This window comes from Hevea brasiliensis, chromosome 12 (assembly GCF_030052815.1).
Source record: "Hevea brasiliensis isolate MT/VB/25A 57/8 chromosome 12, ASM3005281v1, whole genome shotgun sequence".
Taxonomy (NCBI): Eukaryota; Viridiplantae; Streptophyta; class Magnoliopsida; order Malpighiales; family Euphorbiaceae; genus Hevea; species Hevea brasiliensis.
This window is the reverse complement of record NC_079504.1, coordinates 972,354-992,857: the sequence shown is the minus strand read 5'-3', so window position 1 is coordinate 992,857 and position 20,504 is coordinate 972,354. Positions and strand designations below refer to the sequence as shown.

General features: G+C 35.0%; 3 protein-coding genes and 1 pseudogene across 7 annotated transcripts; 1 reads left to right on the top strand and 3 right to left on the bottom strand.

Moving 5' to 3' along the window:
- Positions 1–2,545: 2,545 nt before the first annotated feature.
- On the top strand, positions 2,546–4,590 carry LOC110632178 (NEP1-interacting protein-like 1). Its single transcript, XM_021780301.2, has 5 exons — positions 2,546–2,834; positions 3,443–3,621; positions 3,716–3,799; positions 3,970–4,098; positions 4,283–4,590. Exons 1-5 carry the CDS (start codon positions 2,735–2,737, stop codon positions 4,460–4,462), a joined length of 672 nt encoding a protein of 223 aa, XP_021635993.2. The 5' UTR covers positions 2,546–2,734; the 3' UTR covers positions 4,463–4,590.
- On the bottom strand, positions 4,166–10,429 carry LOC110632175 (V-type proton ATPase subunit B2). Of its 3 annotated transcripts, XR_009141845.1 has the most exons (16): positions 10,354–10,429; positions 10,140–10,211; positions 9,919–9,974; positions 9,720–9,818; positions 8,690–8,749; positions 7,813–7,924; positions 7,503–7,711; positions 6,875–7,003; positions 6,619–6,756; positions 6,291–6,441; positions 6,104–6,186; positions 5,687–5,734; positions 5,539–5,592; positions 5,371–5,454; positions 4,898–5,206; positions 4,166–4,418 (listed from the first exon to the last, which is right to left on the bottom strand). XR_009141845.1 is itself a non-coding variant. In XM_058130765.1 (15 exons), the coding sequence occupies exons 2-15, from the start codon at positions 10,195–10,197 to the stop codon at positions 5,021–5,023; spliced, it is 1,467 nt and encodes a 488-aa protein (XP_057986748.1). In that variant the 5' UTR covers positions 10,198–10,211; positions 10,354–10,429; the 3' UTR covers positions 4,661–5,020. The 3 variants fall into 3 exon arrangements, 2 of the variants coding, with proteins under 2 accessions (XP_057986748.1, XP_057986749.1); XM_058130765.1 differs by lacking the exon at positions 4,166–4,418 and having other exon boundaries at positions 4,661–5,206; XM_058130766.1 differs by lacking the exon at positions 4,166–4,418 and having other exon boundaries at positions 4,661–5,206; positions 10,309–10,384.
- On the bottom strand, positions 9,931–17,773 carry LOC110632177 (probable prolyl 4-hydroxylase 3). 3 transcript variants are annotated; one of them, XR_002490630.2, is made up of 8 exons: positions 17,418–17,773; positions 17,183–17,270; positions 16,203–16,300; positions 15,911–16,008; positions 15,191–15,320; positions 14,811–15,088; positions 10,140–10,211; positions 9,931–9,974 (listed from the first exon to the last, which is right to left on the bottom strand). XR_002490630.2 is itself a non-coding variant. In XM_021780300.2 (7 exons), exons 1-6 carry the CDS (start codon positions 17,609–17,611, stop codon positions 14,827–14,829), a joined length of 870 nt encoding a protein of 289 aa, XP_021635992.2. In that variant the 5' UTR covers positions 17,612–17,773; the 3' UTR covers positions 12,132–12,503; positions 14,811–14,826. The 3 variants fall into 3 exon arrangements, 2 of the variants coding, with proteins under 2 accessions (XP_021635992.2, XP_021635991.2); XM_021780300.2 differs by lacking the exons at positions 9,931–9,974; positions 10,140–10,211 and adding an exon at positions 12,132–12,503; XM_021780299.2 differs by lacking the exons at positions 9,931–9,974; positions 10,140–10,211 and adding an exon at positions 12,132–12,500 and having other exon boundaries at positions 17,418–17,771.
- On the bottom strand, positions 12,510–14,804 carry LOC110632176 (molybdate transporter 2-like; annotated as a pseudogene).
- Positions 17,774–20,504: the final 2,731 nt, after the last annotated feature.

Genomic DNA, 20,504 nt, shown 5'->3' with positions numbered 1-20,504 from the left:
TCTCCTATACAGTCTTCTTAATCCAACCTCTGGCAGCGAAGATCTCAAGCCGAACTTTCGCTTAATAAACCAAATACGGGGTCCCAACGAAAAACTCAAGCCGTGTCACCCCGAAGGATCGGGTCTCAATGAAGATCTCAAACCGTGTCTACCCGTCCTGTCCATATCCAACACTATACCACACGCACGCTAACGCACGCACACTGTTCCAAATTACCACAACAACATCCATGGCACTTCAACATTTATGAATGCAATGTAAAATGTGCCTATTGTTTAACTACATAGATACATACATATAAGTGATGCATGGACATGTTTAAACATATAATAATATCGAAATTACAATTAAAATTAATATTTTACTCACAAACTCAACCGAAGTCACTATGGCAGCTGGGCGGAGGAGGAAGGCTGTCCCGGCTCACCTTAAAATTTTTATTACAATTATTTAGTACATTTGACTCAATATAAGCTAAGAAAAAGATCAAAGATGTCATAAATCGTGCCGAAAATCCGGCAGAGTCTTCCCTATACCTAGGACCTACCCAACCTACAAAATGGCTTAAAATGCACTTCTATATCCACAAACTATACACCCACAACTCAATCACATCACACAGCCCCTCTTGGGCCCATCCAAACAGTTATCAATCACAATATGTAAAATTACAGTTTAGTCCTCATAATTTAACCCTTTTGCAAAAACTACCCAAATGAGTTCTAAAAATTCTAAAACTTTTCCCCGCGGTCCTTAGCATCATTGCTAAGCTAATGCAAAAGGAATTATAATTTTCTAAGCTACCATGAATATTTTATAAATTTTTAATCCAATTCAAGCACTAGAAAAATACAAAAAAATAAGGTTCAAGTTTACCTATGCCGATTCTGACATCGGGAACACGCTCGGGACGTCAACAATAGTGGGATAGCCAAAATCTCGATCCAATTCCAAGACTTTTTTGGTAGCCTGTCTGTCTGGCCAGAAATTTACAGACCCGGGCAACCGTCTAATTTCTGCGAATTGAAGATACCTACATGAAGCCCACAATACGGAGGTTAGTATATAATTTTTATGGAATTTTCTAAGCTCATTTAATGCTCGGAAAAACACTACGAAGTTTCATGGGACCCACCAAAAACGGTGTCAGAAAATTTTGAAATTTATATTGCCGCGAAGCTCTAGACGAGTGGAGCGCTCTGGTACTCTCGGTTTTTTCGTGGGGTTCACGGTTTGCGAGAAATCTAGCCCAAAAATCGAAATGGGCTAAAACTTCTCGGATAAAAATTGAGTAAACCGCTCAATAGATTTTGATGTTCTTTGTGTCTATGAAAAACTCTCGAGGTGTAGATGGTGTTTGACACAAGAGCCGTCTCAAACAGTGGTCGGATCGGCCAGATTTTGGCTGGGAAGGTGAGGCATCGCGCACGCGCAGGGCAGGAGTTCGCGCTCATTTTCTGGCCGACGTCCGCCTGGGACGTCGGTCGGCCGTGGGGAGGCATTGGGGCGGCACGCCGGCGAAGTGAGGAGGGATGGGTGGCGGCAGCGCGGCGTGGGGAGGAGGGAGGAGAGAGAAAATGGGAAAGAGAGGAAGAGGGGTCTGGGACGAGCGCGGAGGGAGAAGAAAAGGAGCTGGCCGGTTCGATTCGGTCCGGTTCGATTCGATCGGTCCGATTCAAGATGCAAAATTTTAAATTTTTACTCTGCCTTGGGACCGAAAACGAGGTCCAAAAAATTGGAAAAAAATTCTAAAAAACTCAGAAAAATTCGTAGAGTCCAAATATATTTTTAGTTTTGCCACGTGGTCTTTAAATTAATTTTTAAAAATCATCAAAGTTTTATATTTTCTGAAAATCGAACCCGATTTCTAAAATCTGAAAAATTTCAAATAATTTTTTAAAATTTAAATAAAATAAAATATTAATATTACTCACAAAATATAAATTTAAGAATTAGGGGTGTTACAATTTTTTACTTATAAGTAAGTTTGATCAACTTATAAGCCAAATCAAACTCCCTCTAAATATATCTACCTTTAGTATTAAATAACTAGGTCAGAGGCATAATTCATACGTGTAATTACTGATACATATCTTATCTCATATTTTTAATATTTAATAAATTTTTAAATAAAAAAGAATTAAATTTTAGAAATTTCTTGCATTTACTCAATTCATCGTGAATTAATGTACAAAATACATGATTTACATGTAAATTTCATATATTTATGTATTAGTCTTGATTACTCAATTACAAGTAACAACCCAATTTATATATATTTATTTATACCTAGTTCTTGGAAAATGGGCATGGAGTAAGAAAAAAAAGTCTTATTTGGATGATATTCAGCAATTAGAAATAGAATTTTCAAAACAAATGGAGAGCTAAGAGGTTCTTAGACTTCCAAGCTGTTAATAAACAACTTGTCAAACTTGGTCCTCAACTTGTGATTGGCTGAGAAAAGGACTGGAGTGTTATAATTGTTCACGTCTAATTAAACTTCAAAAACAAGTTGATTATGCCCAACGGAATTTGGGTCAGTTTTTCTCGTTGTGGCTGCTGCTTCTTCTATACTTGGTTTCTTCCATTGTATATAAATATGCATGTTTTGCTTTGTATCCTTTGTTTTGCTCCCCATACCTTCTCTCTCGCTTAGCCTCTCCCTTTTTAATTCCATTTTTTATTGTTTTCACCTGCAAGTGTTATTCTGATATGATCTAGACCAGCTAGCACATGGAGATTTATGCGTCTTTTTCTTCTTCTTTCGCTGTATGGATTTCTGCAATTTCTTGTAGCTTGTTTTTGGCAATCTCTGCATTCATATTCGCAGTAGGTGAGTCCTTTCTTCTTGCGTCTTTCTTGTTTCTTCCTCTGGTAAAGATTGAGAGTGTTAATGAAAGGTAATCCATGTCGTTAGCTAGAGATGATATGTAGCATCAGGCAAGCTCTAGAGATGAAAGATTCGTGGAATTTTAGTGTTGCTTGTAACTTTAGGTAACAAAATTACGTAAAGAAAAGGAATTCTTTGTGTCGAAACAAGACTAGTCTAGTCATCTAGAAATAGCAATGGTGTGGTTTTGACCCCAAACCAAATTGAAATTGATATGAACCGGCTTGATTGAAATCAGTCTTAAATTAATTAGTTGAAATTGTGATTTTGATCCGAACCAAACCAAGTTTAACAATAACCCATGTGGTCTATGGTAGCTAATTAAGTAAAGAGATTGCGTTAACACTTCTTTTTGGGATATTTTAAAATAAGGTTGTTCTCCAACTTGCTTGCAAATGGAGCCACTTTTGACGAATCAATGATTTTCTCTGTGCAACTTTGAACACTAATCGAAATAGCCCTCAACTTGTTGACAACTGTTGCTTCTCCTATGAATTAATTTTTTGCTAAAGGTCTGGAATTTGACGCTCAAACCTTCCTGTTTTATATAGTTGGCACAACACTGGGAGCCATTTCCGGAGCTCTGGTTGGAGTAAAAAGCAAGAGTAGCTTTCTTCATGGCGCCACAATTGGAACCATTATGGGGTGTGTGCTCTCTGCTGAGATCTTTAAAGCGTCATTTGCTTTCTGGGATTCTGACGATTATGCTATTGAGTGCTTCATTTCTTTGGTAAGTTCTCTGCTTCCTTCCTTGCAATTACCTACACTTGTTACTTCGGTGGCTTAAAATTGCAAATTAACGTTCTAATCTTTGTCTTTTCAAGATTGAAAACGCTTCAAATCGCCTAAAACAAACACTCTTACAACGAAGGCTTAGTCCTGCCATCCAAGTTCTACAAGAAAGTCAGGTGATTTTTACAGTACCGTGATGATTACATAATGAACAAACACATAAATTGAATGAAATATACGAAAGTTCTGTGACTCATTATGATACTATTTATCGTTGTAAGTCACTATACTTAACAAAATTATTTAATACAAATAATTATTTAACAGTATGAATGCGGTTGTTCAGGGAGATGCTGTCCATATAATGCGCAAGGAGATCCCCAGGAGGACACGGGAAATTCCAAAGATTAAACTGACTGAGGAAAACATAGTGGATACCCTATGGAATGGACCATCCTGTTCCATTTGTCTTCAGGTATTTCTATTTTATTACCTTGACCCATATAATTTATATTCTTAAATTCTTCAAAGAAGAGTATATATCTGCATTAAAAAAAGCATATATATTGTTTACATGTGGCGTTGCTCTTTTTTGAAACCTGATGAATAATTAGTTTAACATGTCTGATTTTTCTTGTTCTTGTCAAATAATCGTCCAGGACTTCCAGTTGGGGGAAACGGCTTGTAGCTTGCCCCATTGCCACCACACCTTCCATCTACCATGTATTGGCAAGTGGTTTATGGGGCATAGTTCTTGCCCATTGTGTAGAACAAGATTACCCAAAACTTGGATCGCTGTGATATGTAAAATGAGAAAAGAAATACGAAATGCAAGTTAGAACAGAAATGGAATGCAACGTGTAAGAATTGATTCTTTTAAATCTTTAATTGTCCATTTTGTGATTTAGAAAACAATATTCATTATTGAATTTTTAACAAAAGGGCAATATTATTATTGGTTGATGAATTATTTTATCTTGTGAAAGACAATGTTCTTACGAGAGCTTCTGGGTCTAAACTCACATAAGATGATTGCATATTCAATACATGTATTTATTCTACTTGAGAGGGGATATAAATTTAATACAAAGGGCTTTTGCGTTTCTATCAAACTTCCTATCATTTCCAGTTGGCCAAAGTACAGAGAACGGAATTACTAAATAATAAGTGAAATTACAGTTCTTGCAAAAGCTCTCGGAGTCCTTGAATCAAAGAATTCCATAACTATAGAAACTAGACAAACAACTCCACGCACTTAAGTTGAGAAACCATACCACTTTTTGCGAGTGGAAATGGCTGAGCATGAACCTTGGTTGGAAGAATCGCCAGACTCATGCCCATTCTTATCGGCAAATGGATTGAAATGAATGAAACGCAAAACCGCTAGCTCTATCAGCTCAGTTTGTTGTGTCACGACTGTAATACTGGTCTAATGTCTTCACTGGAATTCGGTGGAGAAGCTCACGAGGGAAGATACGAAGTAGTGTCCAGGCAAGATCAAGTGACTGGAAGATGTTACGGGTGTCATACGCACCTTGTGTCACAAATTTTCTCTCAAATTTATCCAGAAACTCTAGATAAAGCTGGGGGGAAACAGAAAATCAGAAACATATTATTATTTACTAATACTTAGTCGCACACGAGCACTTTAAGGCCATGTACACATGAAAAGAAGTCTTGTAAATGCATTATACATGTATATAAAGAGAAAGAGAGAGAGAGAGAGAGAGAGAGAGAGAGAGAGCACCAAATCCTCAGAAGAAAGTGCTTCTTCTCCAACCACAGCTTTCATTGCTTGGACATCTTTTCCAATGGCATAATTTGCATATAACTGAAATTCAAAATCAAGACAGATTAGGTAACAGAAATTAAACAAAAATATTAAGTCAAATAATACACACTCAGAGGCACACACCTGGTTGGACACATCAGCATGGTCCCGACGAGTCATTCCCTCACCAATAGCACTCTGATATATTGAAAGCAACAAAGCTTAACAATGAATTCCCTTGGGCAACTATAGTGAGAAGGCATTCTTAGCACGGAGAAGTGACATGTCTTACCTTCATCAGTCGAGAGAGCGATGGGAGCACATTAATAGGCGGGTATATCTGCTCATAAGAAGAATCCATAATTACAAAGGATTAGTCCTCAAAAGACCTTTCACATATTTTGCCCAAATATTCACAATTTGCCCCAAATATTCACAAACTCATACATCACTGTCATGCACTTAAGATTTATTGGGCTAACAAAAAATGTTGGTTGAATAAAATATATATATTTTTTTTTTGTATGCATACCATTGAAACAATAGAAAGTAATCCATGCTTGCCTAGGAATGGTAGAAAATCAATTCACATTGGCTGAGATGATTATGAAGTGGACTAAATATGGATAAATGGTACAATTTTTTATGCCAGATTAAGAAGCAATTTTTGAAGAGAAATGGCTACAAATTAACAGAGAGTAGGTTTCACCTGCCGATTATAAAGTTGCCTATCAATGTATATCTGACCCTCTGTAATATAACCAGTAAGATCTGGAGTTGGGTGTGTGATATCTGTTCAAAGACCAAAATCAACCAATAACACAATGAGGAGATTATGGCAATGATGTGCTAGGCAGAATTTTTTTTTTTTTTTTGGGGAGAATGAAAAAAATTACCATCATTAGGCATAGTTAAGATTGGAATTTGAGTGATAGAGCCCTTTCGACCTTCTATACGCCCTGCACGCTCATAAATTGTTGCGAGATCAGTATACATATACCCAGGATATCCACGTCTTCCAGGCACCTCTTCTCGGGCAGCTGATACCTGGAGTCAGAATTGACAGCAGTAGGACAAGTCAGTAAATTGCAGAAAGTCTGGTAAAAACATGGCAGAAAAACTGACACAACTTCATGTTCCAAATGTTCTTAGCCTATTGCACCGGTTATTAGTTAAACAAGTACATAACATGTGTGGAACACTTAACAAGATAAAATTTGTTACCTCACGAAGAGCATCAGCATAAGAACTCATATCAGTCAGTATAACCAGAACATGCTTCCCACATTCATAAGCTAAATATTCTGCAGTTGTGAGAGCAATTCGAGGGGTGATAATTCGCTCAATGGTGGGATCGTTGGCCTGGACAATGGTAACATATTGATGCATATGAATGTTTATAGTAACTGTCATTCCACAAAGTAAAGGTAGACAACATCATGCCAAAGGAAGAGTTGGAGATTAATTTATTTAAAGTTACCAAGTTTAAGAAAAGGGTCACTCTCTCCATTGACCCATTTTCTTCAAAATCACGTTTGAAAAATTGGGCTGTCTCCATGTTGACACCCATGGCTGCAAATACGATGGCGAAATTGTCCTCTTCCTCATCCTGTATAAGAAGTCATGGCACTGGGTAAAACAATTATGTGTTTCTCAAATTCACAAAAAGAAATCTAAATAAGGCAAAGGAAAGGCAACTGTTGTCCATATCTCAAATAAGGAAAAGCAAAATCATATTAAAATGTATCATTTGAATAACTTTTATCCAAACTACAATAATTTATTTTTCTTCCACCTCAATTTCTAACTAAAAGGACAAATCTGACATAAATTGTATCTTAACAGTCACACTTCCTAAGAATGCTATTCAACCTGATGAATTATTTAGAAATGAAATGTAGAATAAATGGTTGGATCCGAACAAATGGTAAGTTGCCACTTTTTATGATAAATTAATAAAGAAATAATTGCATTGTGGTCAAGAGAAAAGAGATTCATAAAAACATGCAAAACTTGCTTTAAGCAAACAAATGAGAATAATTGACGACCGCAAGCATATTTCTGAATTCCGGAATCATCATTTATCAGCATTAGCAGATGCGACATACCTCCAAAAGATGTGCAGATTTTTCAAGCCTCTTAACAAGACCAGCCTGGCGACAAATCTGAGCAGCTATTTCATTGTGAGGAAGACCAGCAGCAGAAAAAAGTGGAATCTTCTGACCACGGGCAATTGAATTCATGACATCAATGGTAGAGATTCCTGTTTGTATCATTTCTTCAGGATAGGTTCTTTCACTGGGGTTGATGGAGCTTCCTGAGAATGACAACCAATGGGTTGTAATCAGGACCAAAAATAAAATAGAGTTTCCAGCATCCACTGAGTGCAAATAACCTAAAATCTGTAATATGTCTCACCGGAAATGTCTAGATAAGCCTCAGGCAAAATTGGAGGACCATTATCAATGGGTTTTCCGGAACCATTAAATATCCGACCAAGCATGTCCAACGATACAGGAGTTTTCAAAACCTGCAGAATAAACACCATAAGAGATATGATAGCACTAAAAAAATGAAATATGATATTAATTAAGTAAAACAATCAAAATTTTCAATGTGTATAAACCAATGGGACATATGCATATGAAACAAGAGAGACAGATGCCAAGGTGTGTAAGAAGAAGGCACATATACCATGAAGATTTACCTTCCTTGGCGAGAATTTTAAACTAAACCCTAAATGATACTACAACTAGAAGAACAACCTTATTAAAAATGCCATGGAAATATACAGAAATCCTAAATAAAATAAGTTAAAAAGAATGAAGTAAGCTTCTCAATGTACAAAATCTTGCTCCTACAAAAGTCCTAAATAGTTTATCCATGAAAATAATTTATTGAAATTTTGAAAGATCTCAACGAGTTCCCCCCTTATAGAGAATAAAATTCAAAATTTTCCTGTTGAAAAACTGGAAAACCTCTTATTCTCAACAATAACATCAAAAGGGTGTATAGCAAAAATTGTATCTGAAAAATGTATTTAATTTCATTGAGTAGATTGCATTCCCAATGTGTCCAAGAAAAAAATAAAGCACATTTCCTTTGATCAACACTCCAGGTATACCATCTATCCAAGCACTGATCAAATCACTAACATTGTGGGTTTTCAAAGATTCTTGTATTTTGAACATATTGAAGTGTGGCCGCTCACAGGTTTATCAAGATGTCTCAACAAACAGTTGAACACCCAAATAACTGTACCAAACTAAATCCACAAAGAAAGAAAGCTTTGTACCTCTCCTGTGAATTGCACAGTTGTGTATTTGTTGTCAATACCAGATGTTCCTTCAAAAACCTGCAAAACGGGAAAAACAGAACCCGATTGTTGACATTAAAATTAAATCATAGGACTAATCAATTCTAATGGTCTAGACTCTAAAGTTTCTGAAAGCTTGTTGAGCAGCAGCCTTCAATCAAACAAATAGATATAAGCCACACTGAAAGTCTAGGTGTTGTATTTTGCAATTGCACAACAAAAAAAGAAATCAACATAAAAATCCACACTTGGTTCTATGTAAAAGCATCTAAAGAGTGATCTTTGACTCTACGTCAAATATGAAATATGTGGACACAAATTATGGAGAGAATGAACTTGATTCTAAATGAAATGAGTATGCTGCTAATTAACTGCTATTGATTTATGCTCCTCCACTCAAGGCTGCAGAACCAGAAATATAGCCGGCCCAGATCCAAGTGTAAGATAAAAATTAAAAATAACAGCCAAAGAGAAAAAAAGAAAAAAAAAACCAATATTAGAGGAAAAGAGAGAATATAAGCGTGAGATGGAATCAGAAGGGGGGAAAAGCAACACTAAATCGCATCATCCACTGGTCGCTAGTGAATCCCATCTTTTCAGTTCTCTTTACTTTCCTCAATTCTTTATGCACCTTGCTCAGGCCACACTCTATTAACCAAATAAGTTTAGAGAGAAGCCCATGATCTAGGTGCAAATTATACTCGATCAATTGAAATTTGAGAATAAAACAAGAGAAAACTAAATGTTAAATTAGTTATACTCATTGAAATCATGTTCAATTAACAATTGATTTTTATATCAAAGCAAAGGAAGAAAATAAGGAGGGGCAGCTCCTCCAACGCTTCTAGGGCTTTCTTGATAACCGGACAGAAATACTATTCAAAAAAAAAAATTGAGACAGCTAAAGCAATGAAATGCAGTGAGGCGAAACACATGATAAATGACAAATAACTTTAGCCTGGTAGGCACACACAAACACACAAGCTTACAACAGCAGAAAACAATACACCTGCACGACAGCTTTCTCCCCATCAACTTCTAAGACCTGGCCACGCCGAGTCGTTCCATCTCCCAAGCGAATATTGACAATCTCCTGGTATTTTGGACCCTGAAACATTTGAAAGAATATGAAACAATATAACCATGTAGATTCATTGCAACTTTAATCACAACGATCACAGAAGAAGATAGCACATAAAGAACATAACCTTGACTTTGTCGAGAATAACCAGCGGTCCAGCAACACCAGAGACGGTTCTATACTCTGCAAAAGGAGAACTTGTGAGTTATGATGAATATTCTATAAGAAACAAGACTGAAGCTTTTTTAGAACAAAAAATAACCCAATATCAAAATCATATTTAAGAGTGGAAGAACTCAAAATCTTCAGAAAAGCAGCTCGATTGAAGAAGACCATGCAAAAACTTACCCATTCCAATCTCAAGAGTTCCCTCCTCCACGTCAAAACTCTTCTCTGCAGCTCCCATCTTTCAAGTCCAATCTGATTGATCAAAAAACAGGAGGAAGTTAAAACCAGAAGCGATTTGGACGTCTAAAATCTCCAAACGAATGAAATCAAGGACAAATCAGTGCCTTACTGGATCCAAAAGAAGGAATTCAGTAAGGTTGAGCAGAATTGAAACCTTAATAATAAAGTTATGAGCTTGTCGACGCGAAGTTAAAATGTAAAAGCAAGACGAGAGATCTGATAATGCCAGAATAGTACTTGTCTATGAAAGAGGCTCAGTTTCAGCTCCAGTTCCAGTGTTCAACCGTAGGGGCGTAAAATGGGGAAATTGTTTAAGAAACGAACTCGCTCCGGTTCGCTATTTGATCACGGATATACATATACGTATTGGCGGCCAAGGCTTTCCTATATTTTAGCAATAAAAGAATTGAAATTATGCCTAATAAGATAGATTTAATCTCGGTTTGATTTAAAATTAAAATTGAACAAAATTAATTTAATTAAAATTAATTGAATATGTATTTATTGAAATATAATTTAAATTTAATAAAAATTAATTAATCTGACTTTATATTAAAATTGAAATTTTGAAAAGAAAATACCAATTGAATTTATCAAAATCCAATTGATTGAAAATTAAAACTCATATTAAAATTGAAGGCTTTTCAATTCAATTATAATTTTTGGCAGAATTGAACCAGCCTAGAATAAGAAAGATATTTACTAAGCATGCGGATAAAACACCTATCTCATATCTTATATATAAAAAATGAATGTAAAATAATAAAATTATAAAATAAATCTAGCAATGAGTCACTTGGTTGATATTCATTATTTATGTTATCCAAAAAAATATTCATTATTTATCAGAATGTGAATAGGTCATTAAAAAAAAAAAAAAAAGGACGAGGAGGAGGAGGAAAGTAGGTAAATGAAGGAAAGTGCGGAGAAGGTTCTTTATGATTGTTGTAGCCATTTGGCGGCCAGCACGGGCTAACACAAGACTCGCGAGTCGCGACAACTTCCTTTACGTTCCCATTATCTCGGTCCTTTTAGGAGGTAAGAGCCGCACCAATGAATAACCATAGATACACATTAAATATTTGAAATTGTAAGGATTAATTTATATATTTAATTTTTTTTAATTTATTTAAATTATAAAAACGTTACTCAATTATTTAATAAAAATTAACAATTAATTTATATATCCAATATTTTTAAAATTGTTTAGAGAGATTTAATTTTGATGGCGTACAATGACACCGAATCATAGATGCCCATAAATAATTGCAATAAGCGGATTCTAACATCTTTCTAGCATGTTAAACTTATGCCTCATTGCAGTTTTGACCTGCAGCTGGGCGTGGGTCCATGAATGATGCGTTCATCTACATCAAGATTTACATGTGGACTCACTTGGTGCTTTGGGATTTTAACTTTTATATTAAACTGTAATAACTCCTTTTATTGAGCCAAGCCTGCCAAGGAGATATATTTATTATATTATAATAGATAAAAATTATCATAATAATAAACATACTTAAAAAATAACTTTTATATATATATATTAAAAAAAAAGAAAATTTCCTTTTATAGGGGAAAACGTTATTTTTTTCAGGGGAAATTGCTTTGAAACCACTGATTTAACGAGTTAAAAATAAAAATAAAAATAAAAATTTCTAAATTCTCTAAAAACTCTATTTTGAAAAAAATTACAAAATCTTCTATATACAAATTTAAAATTTTTAAATCTTAAAAAACCATTCCTTTTTTTGGCATTATTATATTTTAGGTTTGGGCCATGAATTGCTAGGCCGTTCCCCGGTCTCCCCTTACACGAAATCCTACACCTTTTTTTTTTTTTTGCTTCTTGGCATATTTCACTCGATGTCGGTTCTAATTAATTCTAGGCACCAGGCTTCCAACAACTGAAAAATACGCGGGCATCCCTGGTGAAGAAAAGTCTGACGACTTATAATCCAGCAATTATTTTGTTCGTTCACAATTTACCTATTGGGAGTGAAGCTTTGCCCAGAAGACATCCCCTCGTTATACCCAACTAAATTTGTAAGTACAAGAAGAAAAAACATATCTGTTTTGGACCACCAAGTAACAACTTACGACCTAAATCCCAGTTAGAAGGCTAAAACGGGCCCATGAAATAAGAAACAAAATTAAAATAAAATAAAATCGCTATGCCTAAATTGTAAAACTTTTCTATGCTATTTCTACCGTTGAGGGATCAGGAATGTGCCACTCTGTGTCTGGACATTCACCATATATGCCAGCACAAATGATCCACATGATACTTGTTCGCCTATCCTGCTGAGGAAAAAAGATTAAAATAATTGTAATAATAACTATACTCAACTCAACTCAACTAAGCCCTTATCTCAAAAATTTAAGGTCGACTATATGATTCGCTTTCTCCACTCTAAAATAATTGTAATAATAACTATGCTTGACAAATTTTATTGACGAAAGTCATGATCCATAATTAGTTCAATAAAGCAGCTTCCAAACAGCAAGCTTATAAGACATGACTAAATTTTATCCATCGTCTTTGAACTTTAGTGGTTATTTTAGTAATGTCCTTGAACTTCAATTTATATCACCAAAATCCTCAAACTTTAATTTATCATACGTAAAGTCCCTAAGGCCGTTTTCCAATAGAATCTCACGCGAGATGCTGACGTGTACGTGCCAAGCCATTTTCTGATAGAATCTCAGGCGAGATGCTGATGTATACGTGCCAAGCTAGATTTATAACAAAAAAAATGTTTCATTTGATCACTTCAATTTCCATTACTTCGCAAGCTAATATGAAGGAATGAGGGCAGATTCCTCATCAGCAGAAGATTTAGAGCTACACCTGGAAAACCCAAAACAAGAACGCTCTATGCTTCTCAATTTTAGCAACAGATGAACCCAAATCCCACACCCAAAACCAATGTAGCACTAGACCCAGTTAACGAAACAGCAGCACAAACCAACATCACAAAAGATTGCTCTTTTGTGTTCATGTCTTTAGATGCCATAGCCAACTCAATCCCTACAAACAACAAGAGCACTCCAAGAATTCCCATTGGGAATTGATTCAAAATCTACACAAAAGAGTTTCCAAACACCAATCCAGTCGCTAACTTCCCTATCCCCAGAAAAACCGCTGATGCACCACTCCTGCCTCCACACCTGCACTGCCCTGCTAGCCCACCTGCTTCATGGCACACAGGCATGGCCCCAAACCAGCAACCCACCAAATTCATCACTCCAAAACTAACAGAAACTTTTGTCGTTGACAATTCGTGATCTGGGAACAAATAAGTGGATAGTTTACACACTGCAATTACAGAATTCAATATGGACAGTGGAATTTGTAGGATTGCCCCTCTCAAGAAACCAATTTTCCAATCTTCCTATGTAATTTTCAGCAGCTGGATTCTTGATGGACCAAATTTCAGATCATTAATGATGGAAGGATCGCAAATGAAACATAACACTAACCCAAATAAGAACACTATAAGAGCAGAAGGAATTGCTGACAAAACCCACAACCTTTTACTCACCCGTCACTGAGAGCAGGCCAACGAATTGGTATCATTGTCGTCGATTGTGTGATTATCACCACCAAAGCCGTTGGTGAGAATTAGAAACAGAAGAGCAGAAATAGCAAGAATGGGACCGTCAAGACCAAGCCAAGACCCAGGAGTGGTAGATTTGGAAGTAACAAAATCTTGATTGTATTGAATGTACTTGATAGCGGAGAAGGCGAAAGAAAGTCCCTAGAAGAGTTGAACGCCATGGACAACAGGGAGAGGGATGAAGCGGTAGAAGGACATGAGACCAGTGGCACCAAGTATAAGGAGGGCGGCAGCGGCGGTGGCACCTGCGATGGCGATCTGGGTGGTGTTGAGATGGGAGAGCTCGGAAGCAGTAGAGAGAGGGTTGTACCTAGCTAGAATAGAGAGAGACATTTTTTTTCTGTTATATATTAAGCTTGGCACGTTCACGTCAGCATTTTACCTGAGATTCTATCGAAAAAGGCCTAAGGAAATTTATGTAGTGATAAATAAAATTCGAGGATTTTTGTGATACAAATTGAAGTTCAAAGGCATTACTGAAATAACCACTAAAGTTCAAGGATGGTAAGTGAAAATTAGCCCATAAGATACTGTTTGTAACAGAAATTGACAAGCAACACATAGTAGGTTATTTATCCATTGCAATGCATGACGGTCAACATATGTACACTTCTACAGATACAATAGATGAAGCAAATTTAGAGCAACATAATCAGGGGCCTTCACATGTAGTGAAGCTGTTTAAGAACTAGTTCAACTAGCATTCCTACTTTTTATTGATTGCCAATTTGCCATCATTTCAATTTTCATCTAATGCAACACCCTCTACCAAAAAAATTTAAAAATTAAACACTGTCCAAAATATCAAATTTCATCAATAGCCTAAACATGCATTCTTCTGTCAGGTTGCCAATGCCAATTCTAACAGCCTAAGAGAATTTCATGTTTATTTACAATAAACCACATTATGACATGGAACATTAAATTGAAAAAATAAAAAAGCAATCAACTTCGTATACCATTTATTAATCGTTCAAGAATTGAGAAATACCTTTACTAATAATGGCTCAGACCTTGTACTCCCCTAGATGCATCCACTTTGTAGCTGACCACTTGTTGCCTATAATCACAGGACAACCACCGTGCAAACTTGAAGGATCTAGAGTTGCATCAGGCCTTGTGCTCCAAAATAGCAATGCATTACCCATTTTGGGTTTCACTGAAAGGCCCTGCTTGCCACATTCAGACAACTCATTCCACCATGGCACAGAGGTGATGTTTCCCTTTGCTGCAGGAAACACTGTCTCACCCCCTTCCTCAACATCTGACCTGCATCAGGACAGAAAGAACAGGTAAAGATGAATATGTAAGTATTGCTCCAAGGCATGCAAACACAAATTTAATACCATGACAGCCAAGGAGATATCTTACAGATACATTAGAACAGTTGCTGTCCGTTGGCCCCCATTCTTAGTGTTGAACTCATCAAGAAAATAATCATAGTGAGCCTCATACTTCTGTCCAACTTCATAGTGAAGAACCTGCAGCCCTTCTCCATGCTCTGTAGATCATAAGGTAAAACTTGTTATAGTTCAGAGAACAGTAGAAAGTGATCCATTACACATATTCATTACTAGTGTTCTACTTGCCAGTGGTTTAAATATCCTATTCATAGAAAACATACCTAAAATGTAGATTAGAGCTCACAAATGACAGCTATAATCAAGGGCAAAGAGAAACCACAACCTAGTATATTCAAAATACTTTTTTACAACCTCCATGATAAAACAGTTTATATAACTTAAAAATAGTCATTTCATGCAGGTAATAAAAATATATGATGAAAGGTTAAGATTGCATATAGTTGAGAAGGTGGTTTGAGCAGGCAGTTTGCTTATTGCCTGCCCCCAGCAGAGGATTTAGCAAAAAGTTTTAAATGTTGGGAATTCATTTTCTTTGGAAAAGAGGTTGAAACATTTCTTGTAACAAAATATTTCAAAATGCAGCAGATAAACTGAACTACTGGATCAAACATGCAAAACATAATGTGCTTAATCAGCATATAAGATACTCCTGGTCTAACATCCTAAGCTTATTGTTTCAAATCAAACCAATTTTAGATATTTGATCTGAAATTTTTGAATGTCATACCTACAGGAATGAAAGAGAAGTCTGCTACCCTCTTTTCAATGCTCTTGATAAGTTTATCTTGTCCTCTCCTCAGAAACATTCCAGAACTCGTACGAACCCTGCAATTAAGAGTCTACAAATTAATTTAGCATGTAAAATTAAGAAGACTATGGCTGTTCACAGTCCTATGAGATTTCTATCAAAACAATCCAATTACAAGTGAGCTGTGTCTTTGAAAAACCCTTGAAGGCAGTGCATACTCCCATAATTCATCCATTCTATGAAAAAGTGGAGATGGTAATAAAATGCATACCTGCTATCTTTACTTTTACCTGTCTTGCTATCTACCACAGTTGACTTTGTCATGTGTGGTTTAGCCAGAGCTATTAGGTGCTCACATTCTTCTTTTGACTGTTCACGTTAGCATAGAAAGTCAAGATATTAATGACAATCAAATTATGCTTCCATCAAGTATATGCCCAAGAAGCACTTCAATTGATATATAACAGAAACTCACAACCAACTAAAAGGAGCTTGTCTGCTCAATTCTACAGCATAACAGATTTACCATGATAGAACAAGTTAAATGCCAGATGAAGATGAATCATAAGCATGATTTATCTGACAAATATATAACTATTATATTATTTACAGAAACATGGAGGTACTCAGCCAACTACTGGTTCTAATTTCCTTGTAAGGATGTTATAGCTAAAGCTTCAAAAATGGAATATACATCCTAGGAAATGATATCTGCACCCTAAATCATAAGTGCATAACCATGTGTATGTCAGTTTTCTTTTTTTTTTATTTTATTTTTTTGCATCTTAATTAGTTAATATAATAGCAGCAATTTAGAGTGCCATACAAGTCCAAAATGCACAACACTTCAAATGAGTTATCAAGTAGAGGCCACACCTACTAATTCAAGCATTAAAGAAAATCTATAATTATATTATTCTTGATAATGTTAGCCAAGGGAGGGAGATCTGTAAAAATTTGTTCATAGCCTTGGTGAAATATCAATATCATATTGCATGAGATATGCCGAATTATGCATTCGGCCTGGTTTTACATAATTGAATAGTTTCTTATAAGTTAAAACTTGGCAGAAAACAAAACTTTACAAAACAACACTATCACAAACATACAAATATGCCACGTAATTGCTGACTGACGATTTCAACAAAGCACAAAAAGCTCATATACAGTTACTGATCTAATTGAGAAACAGATTCCAGATGAATTTTTATTTTCAAACCGAAAAAATAATTAAAAAATATAGAGACTAACCAAGAAATTGTGATAAAGAAATGCTCGAGGCTCCCAAGAAATAATTTCAGTCCACTGCTCTCCTCTCTTACCCAAACCATCACCATCTCTGCGTCAAAAATCCCGCCAAAAAAGTTAAACAAGAAAAATTAAAAAAAAAAATCAAAGGAGCACAATAGATTTGTCAATTAATATAAAATAAAACGATTACTAATTCTGTAGGGTAATAGGAAACAAAAAAACAAAAGATAAACACCTTTCAACTGCCATACGCCGATAGGAAGTAGTGAGATCATTGGGAGGAGCATCGGCGCTGCTTATAGGAAGAGAGAAGATTCCCAGAGCCAAAAGCATCAATAGAACCACCGTTAGCATAAATAGCATCGTCAATACCAGCGACAATGTCGACCATTTCCTTGCTTGTATCCTTGAGTGCCTCAGCTTCGCCATTTCCAAATTAGCTTCCAAACCCTAGTTAATCAATAAAATTACTAATATATGCGCAACTTTGAAATTTCAATTTGTGTGTAAACGTGCGAGATGTGGATTAGGGCAGCAGTGTCAAAGGACCGGCTATTGGTAGTAGGACGTCAGTTATGATTTCTCGTCATATAGTAAATTAGGAACTTTCAATTATGGTTTTTGAATTTTCTCCTGACTAAAATATCCTTGCGTTTTTATATGTTATGGGTATGTCGGTGCAATAATCATGGGTGTTTTTGTCATTTCATGTGTCGCTGTTTCTGTTTACTCGTCCTCCACGCTTTCGCAATGGACAGCATAATTTCTTTGCGGATGGAATGCAATGGTTAATTTTGTTCTTCTCCCTCCTCCCACCGCACATTGATCGATTCTTTCTACTTTATATTAATTTATTCATAAATTATTGATTTATTAATTATATCTCATGTGTTTTGATATAATGCGGTGATAGATTTTTAATTTCAATTTTCTTTCTTTTAAAAAAATATTTAAAAGTGATAAAATTGCCATAATTCTGATTTTTATACAATCAGACATACATGTGATTATTACTTTTTAAAATTAATAATTTTATTAATAAATTCAAGAAAAATTTAACATATCAAGTTCAAAATTAACCCAAGACCAATAAGTCTCCTATTAAGCTCAACTTAAAAACTTAAAATATTAAGCGTAAAAACTATAAAACAAAAACTTCTTAAGACAAAATATTATATAAAAAAATTTAAAGGCTCATACCAATAAATGAGTTAACTCATTTGCATATAGGGGTGTGCAAATGGTCGGTTCGGTTTCGAACCGAACCGAACCGATAAAACCAAAAATTGAAAATCGAAAATTTTTAAAACCGAACCTAACCGATTGATAAAAGAAAATCGAATCGAATCGAACCGATAAATTTCGGTTCGGTTTGGTTTTAAACCGATCAAACCGAAATTTATAAAATTTTATATTTTTAACATTAAATCTAAATAATAAAAACATAAAAACAAAAAAAAATTAGAAATCAAAACTCAAAAATCTTTAGGTTCAGTTCGGTTTTTTTATTTCGGTTCGATTCGATTCGGTTCGATTCAATTTGATTCGATTTTTTTATTTCTTATATATATTAATAATTTCGGTTCGGTTCGGTTTTTTTGATTTTTTTATGAAAATAACCGAATCGATTAACCGAAATTATCAAAATTATAAACCGAACCGAACTTATTAAATTTTAAAACCGAACCGATTGAACCGAATTAATCGGTTCGGTTCGGTTTTTCGGTTTAAACCGAAAACTACACACCCTATTTGCATATTATTATTATTATTATTATTATTATTATTATTATTATTATTATTGTTATACAGAGATCTCCTATATGGATGATACACAATTCAGTTGATCGGCTTAATTCTAATTGTTTCATTTCGAAGCAAATATATCCAATAGGTAGTTAGTTTTATGTAATTTGAATATGATTGAATTATATTTAAACTAAATTAGAAATGATCAACCTAGTTTTAGGAAAAATTAAAATTTTTATTTAAAAAAATCATTAAATTTAATTAAAAAGATATGAATTGAAACTGTAGGAAAATCTTGAGACCAGATTAAGTTCGTAGCTCTGGTTAATGGAAACAGTGAATTCCAAAATAAGTTAATTTTTTAATCAACAAGTCATGTTTATACCTATAACATCTCTATGTTCAGTAGTTCCATACATTTCACTGTTTCGGTGATCAGTGTCCGTTCGAACAGTTGGTATGTGTAAAACCATATTTAAGTCATTTAGAAAAGTCATGAATAAAAAACCATTCCATGAAGATTAAATATAAATAAAGAAAATAATGCATAATGGATTAAATGAGTCAAGACCACAGCGATGGGTGACCGAACCACGAAGTGACTGCAAGCTCAATCGCTGCCTTATTTTCGAGTGTGACCCTATGGCACTACAGGCCTAAGGATTATTGCGAAGCTAATGATATTATGAAAGCTACATAAAAGAATAGAGACCCAACTCAAAAAATTGAATCAAAGTTCCGGAAGCAATTTAATGCTATGGAAAAAAAAGGATCAGACCACTAAAGGGCAAAATGGTCAATTCACTATTAGAGACGCCTTTTAGTGGGATGACCTGGAGAGTTGGAATAACTCCAGAGTTAAGCGTGCTCATTTGAGAAAAATCCTAAGATGGGTGACCTCCTGAGAAGTTTTCAATTTCACCTATGAGAGAAAACTGTGAGGCTTAAGTTCAAAGCGGACAATTCCTCTAATGTTTAGAGTATGACCGTTATAATTAGTAACAGAGCCGCTCATGTGTCATCTTGGGCGTTGATGGAGAAAATTTCAGTGAGGGCGCTGAGTCTCGAAAAGGGAGAGAAAAGTTTCATAGGCAAATGCCGTATCGGCAAAGCACGGAGATGGTCTTTGGTTCAAAAAGTAATAATATATAAAATTGGAAAACTAATCACTAGAGGCGTTTTTTTGTTGAATGGCTTAGAGAGTTTGAAGAAGTTCAGGATTAAGCGTGCTCGCTTGAGAGAAATTCAATGATAGGTGACCTCCTAGGAAGTTCTCCATTCTACCTATGGAACAAAACTATTAGGCTTATGGCCAAAGCGGATAATTTATTTAGTGGTTGGAGCCTGACCGTTATAATACCTATCTTTTATCTAAATTAAACATTAATATATGTTTTAGAATCATTTACTGAACAGTTTTTTTTTTTTTAATTACCTCTTGTTTGGAATGTAAATTTTATAAAAATTTAATTTAATTATTTTTCATTAATTTTCATATTTAAAATAAAAAATTCAATTTTTAATTTATAAAATTTTTATTATAAAAAAATAATTAAATGAGAATTTAATTAAT

Bases quoted from the DNA above. Each gene is read 5' to 3' on its own strand.
- LOC110632178 (XM_021780301.2), top strand. From the start codon at position 2,735: ATGGAGATTTATGCGTCTTTTTCTTCTTCTTTCGCTGTATGGATTTCT. The intron at 2,835-3,442 runs GTGAGTCCTTTC...TGTTTTATATAG, and splicing joins TGCATTCATATTCGCAGTAG to TTGGCACAACACTGGGAGCC. The intron at 4,099-4,282 runs GTATTTCTATTT...ATAATCGTCCAG, and splicing joins CCTGTTCCATTTGTCTTCAG to GACTTCCAGTTGGGGGAAAC.
- LOC110632175 (XM_058130765.1), bottom strand. From the start codon at position 10,197: ATGGGAGCTGCAGAGAAGAGTTTTGACGTGGAGGAGGGAACTCTTGAG. The intron at 9,975-10,139 runs GTAAGTTTTTGC...CTCCTTTTGCAG, and splicing joins AACTCTTGAGATTGGAATGG to AGTATAGAACCGTCTCTGGT. The intron at 7,925-8,689 runs GTACAAAGCTTT...TTTATTCTGCAG, and splicing joins CTGTGCAATTCACAGGAGAG to GTTTTGAAAACTCCTGTATC.
- LOC110632177 (XM_021780300.2), bottom strand. From the start codon at position 17,611: ATGGCGAAGCTGAGGCACTCAAGGATACAAGCAAGGAAATGGTCGACA. The intron at 17,271-17,417 runs GTGTTTATCTTT...TTTTTGACGCAG, and splicing joins CGGCGTATGGCAGTTGAAAG to AGATGGTGATGGTTTGGGTA. The intron at 15,089-15,190 runs GTAAGATATCTC...GTCCTGATGCAG, and splicing joins GCAACTGTTCTAATGTATCT to GTCAGATGTTGAGGAAGGGG.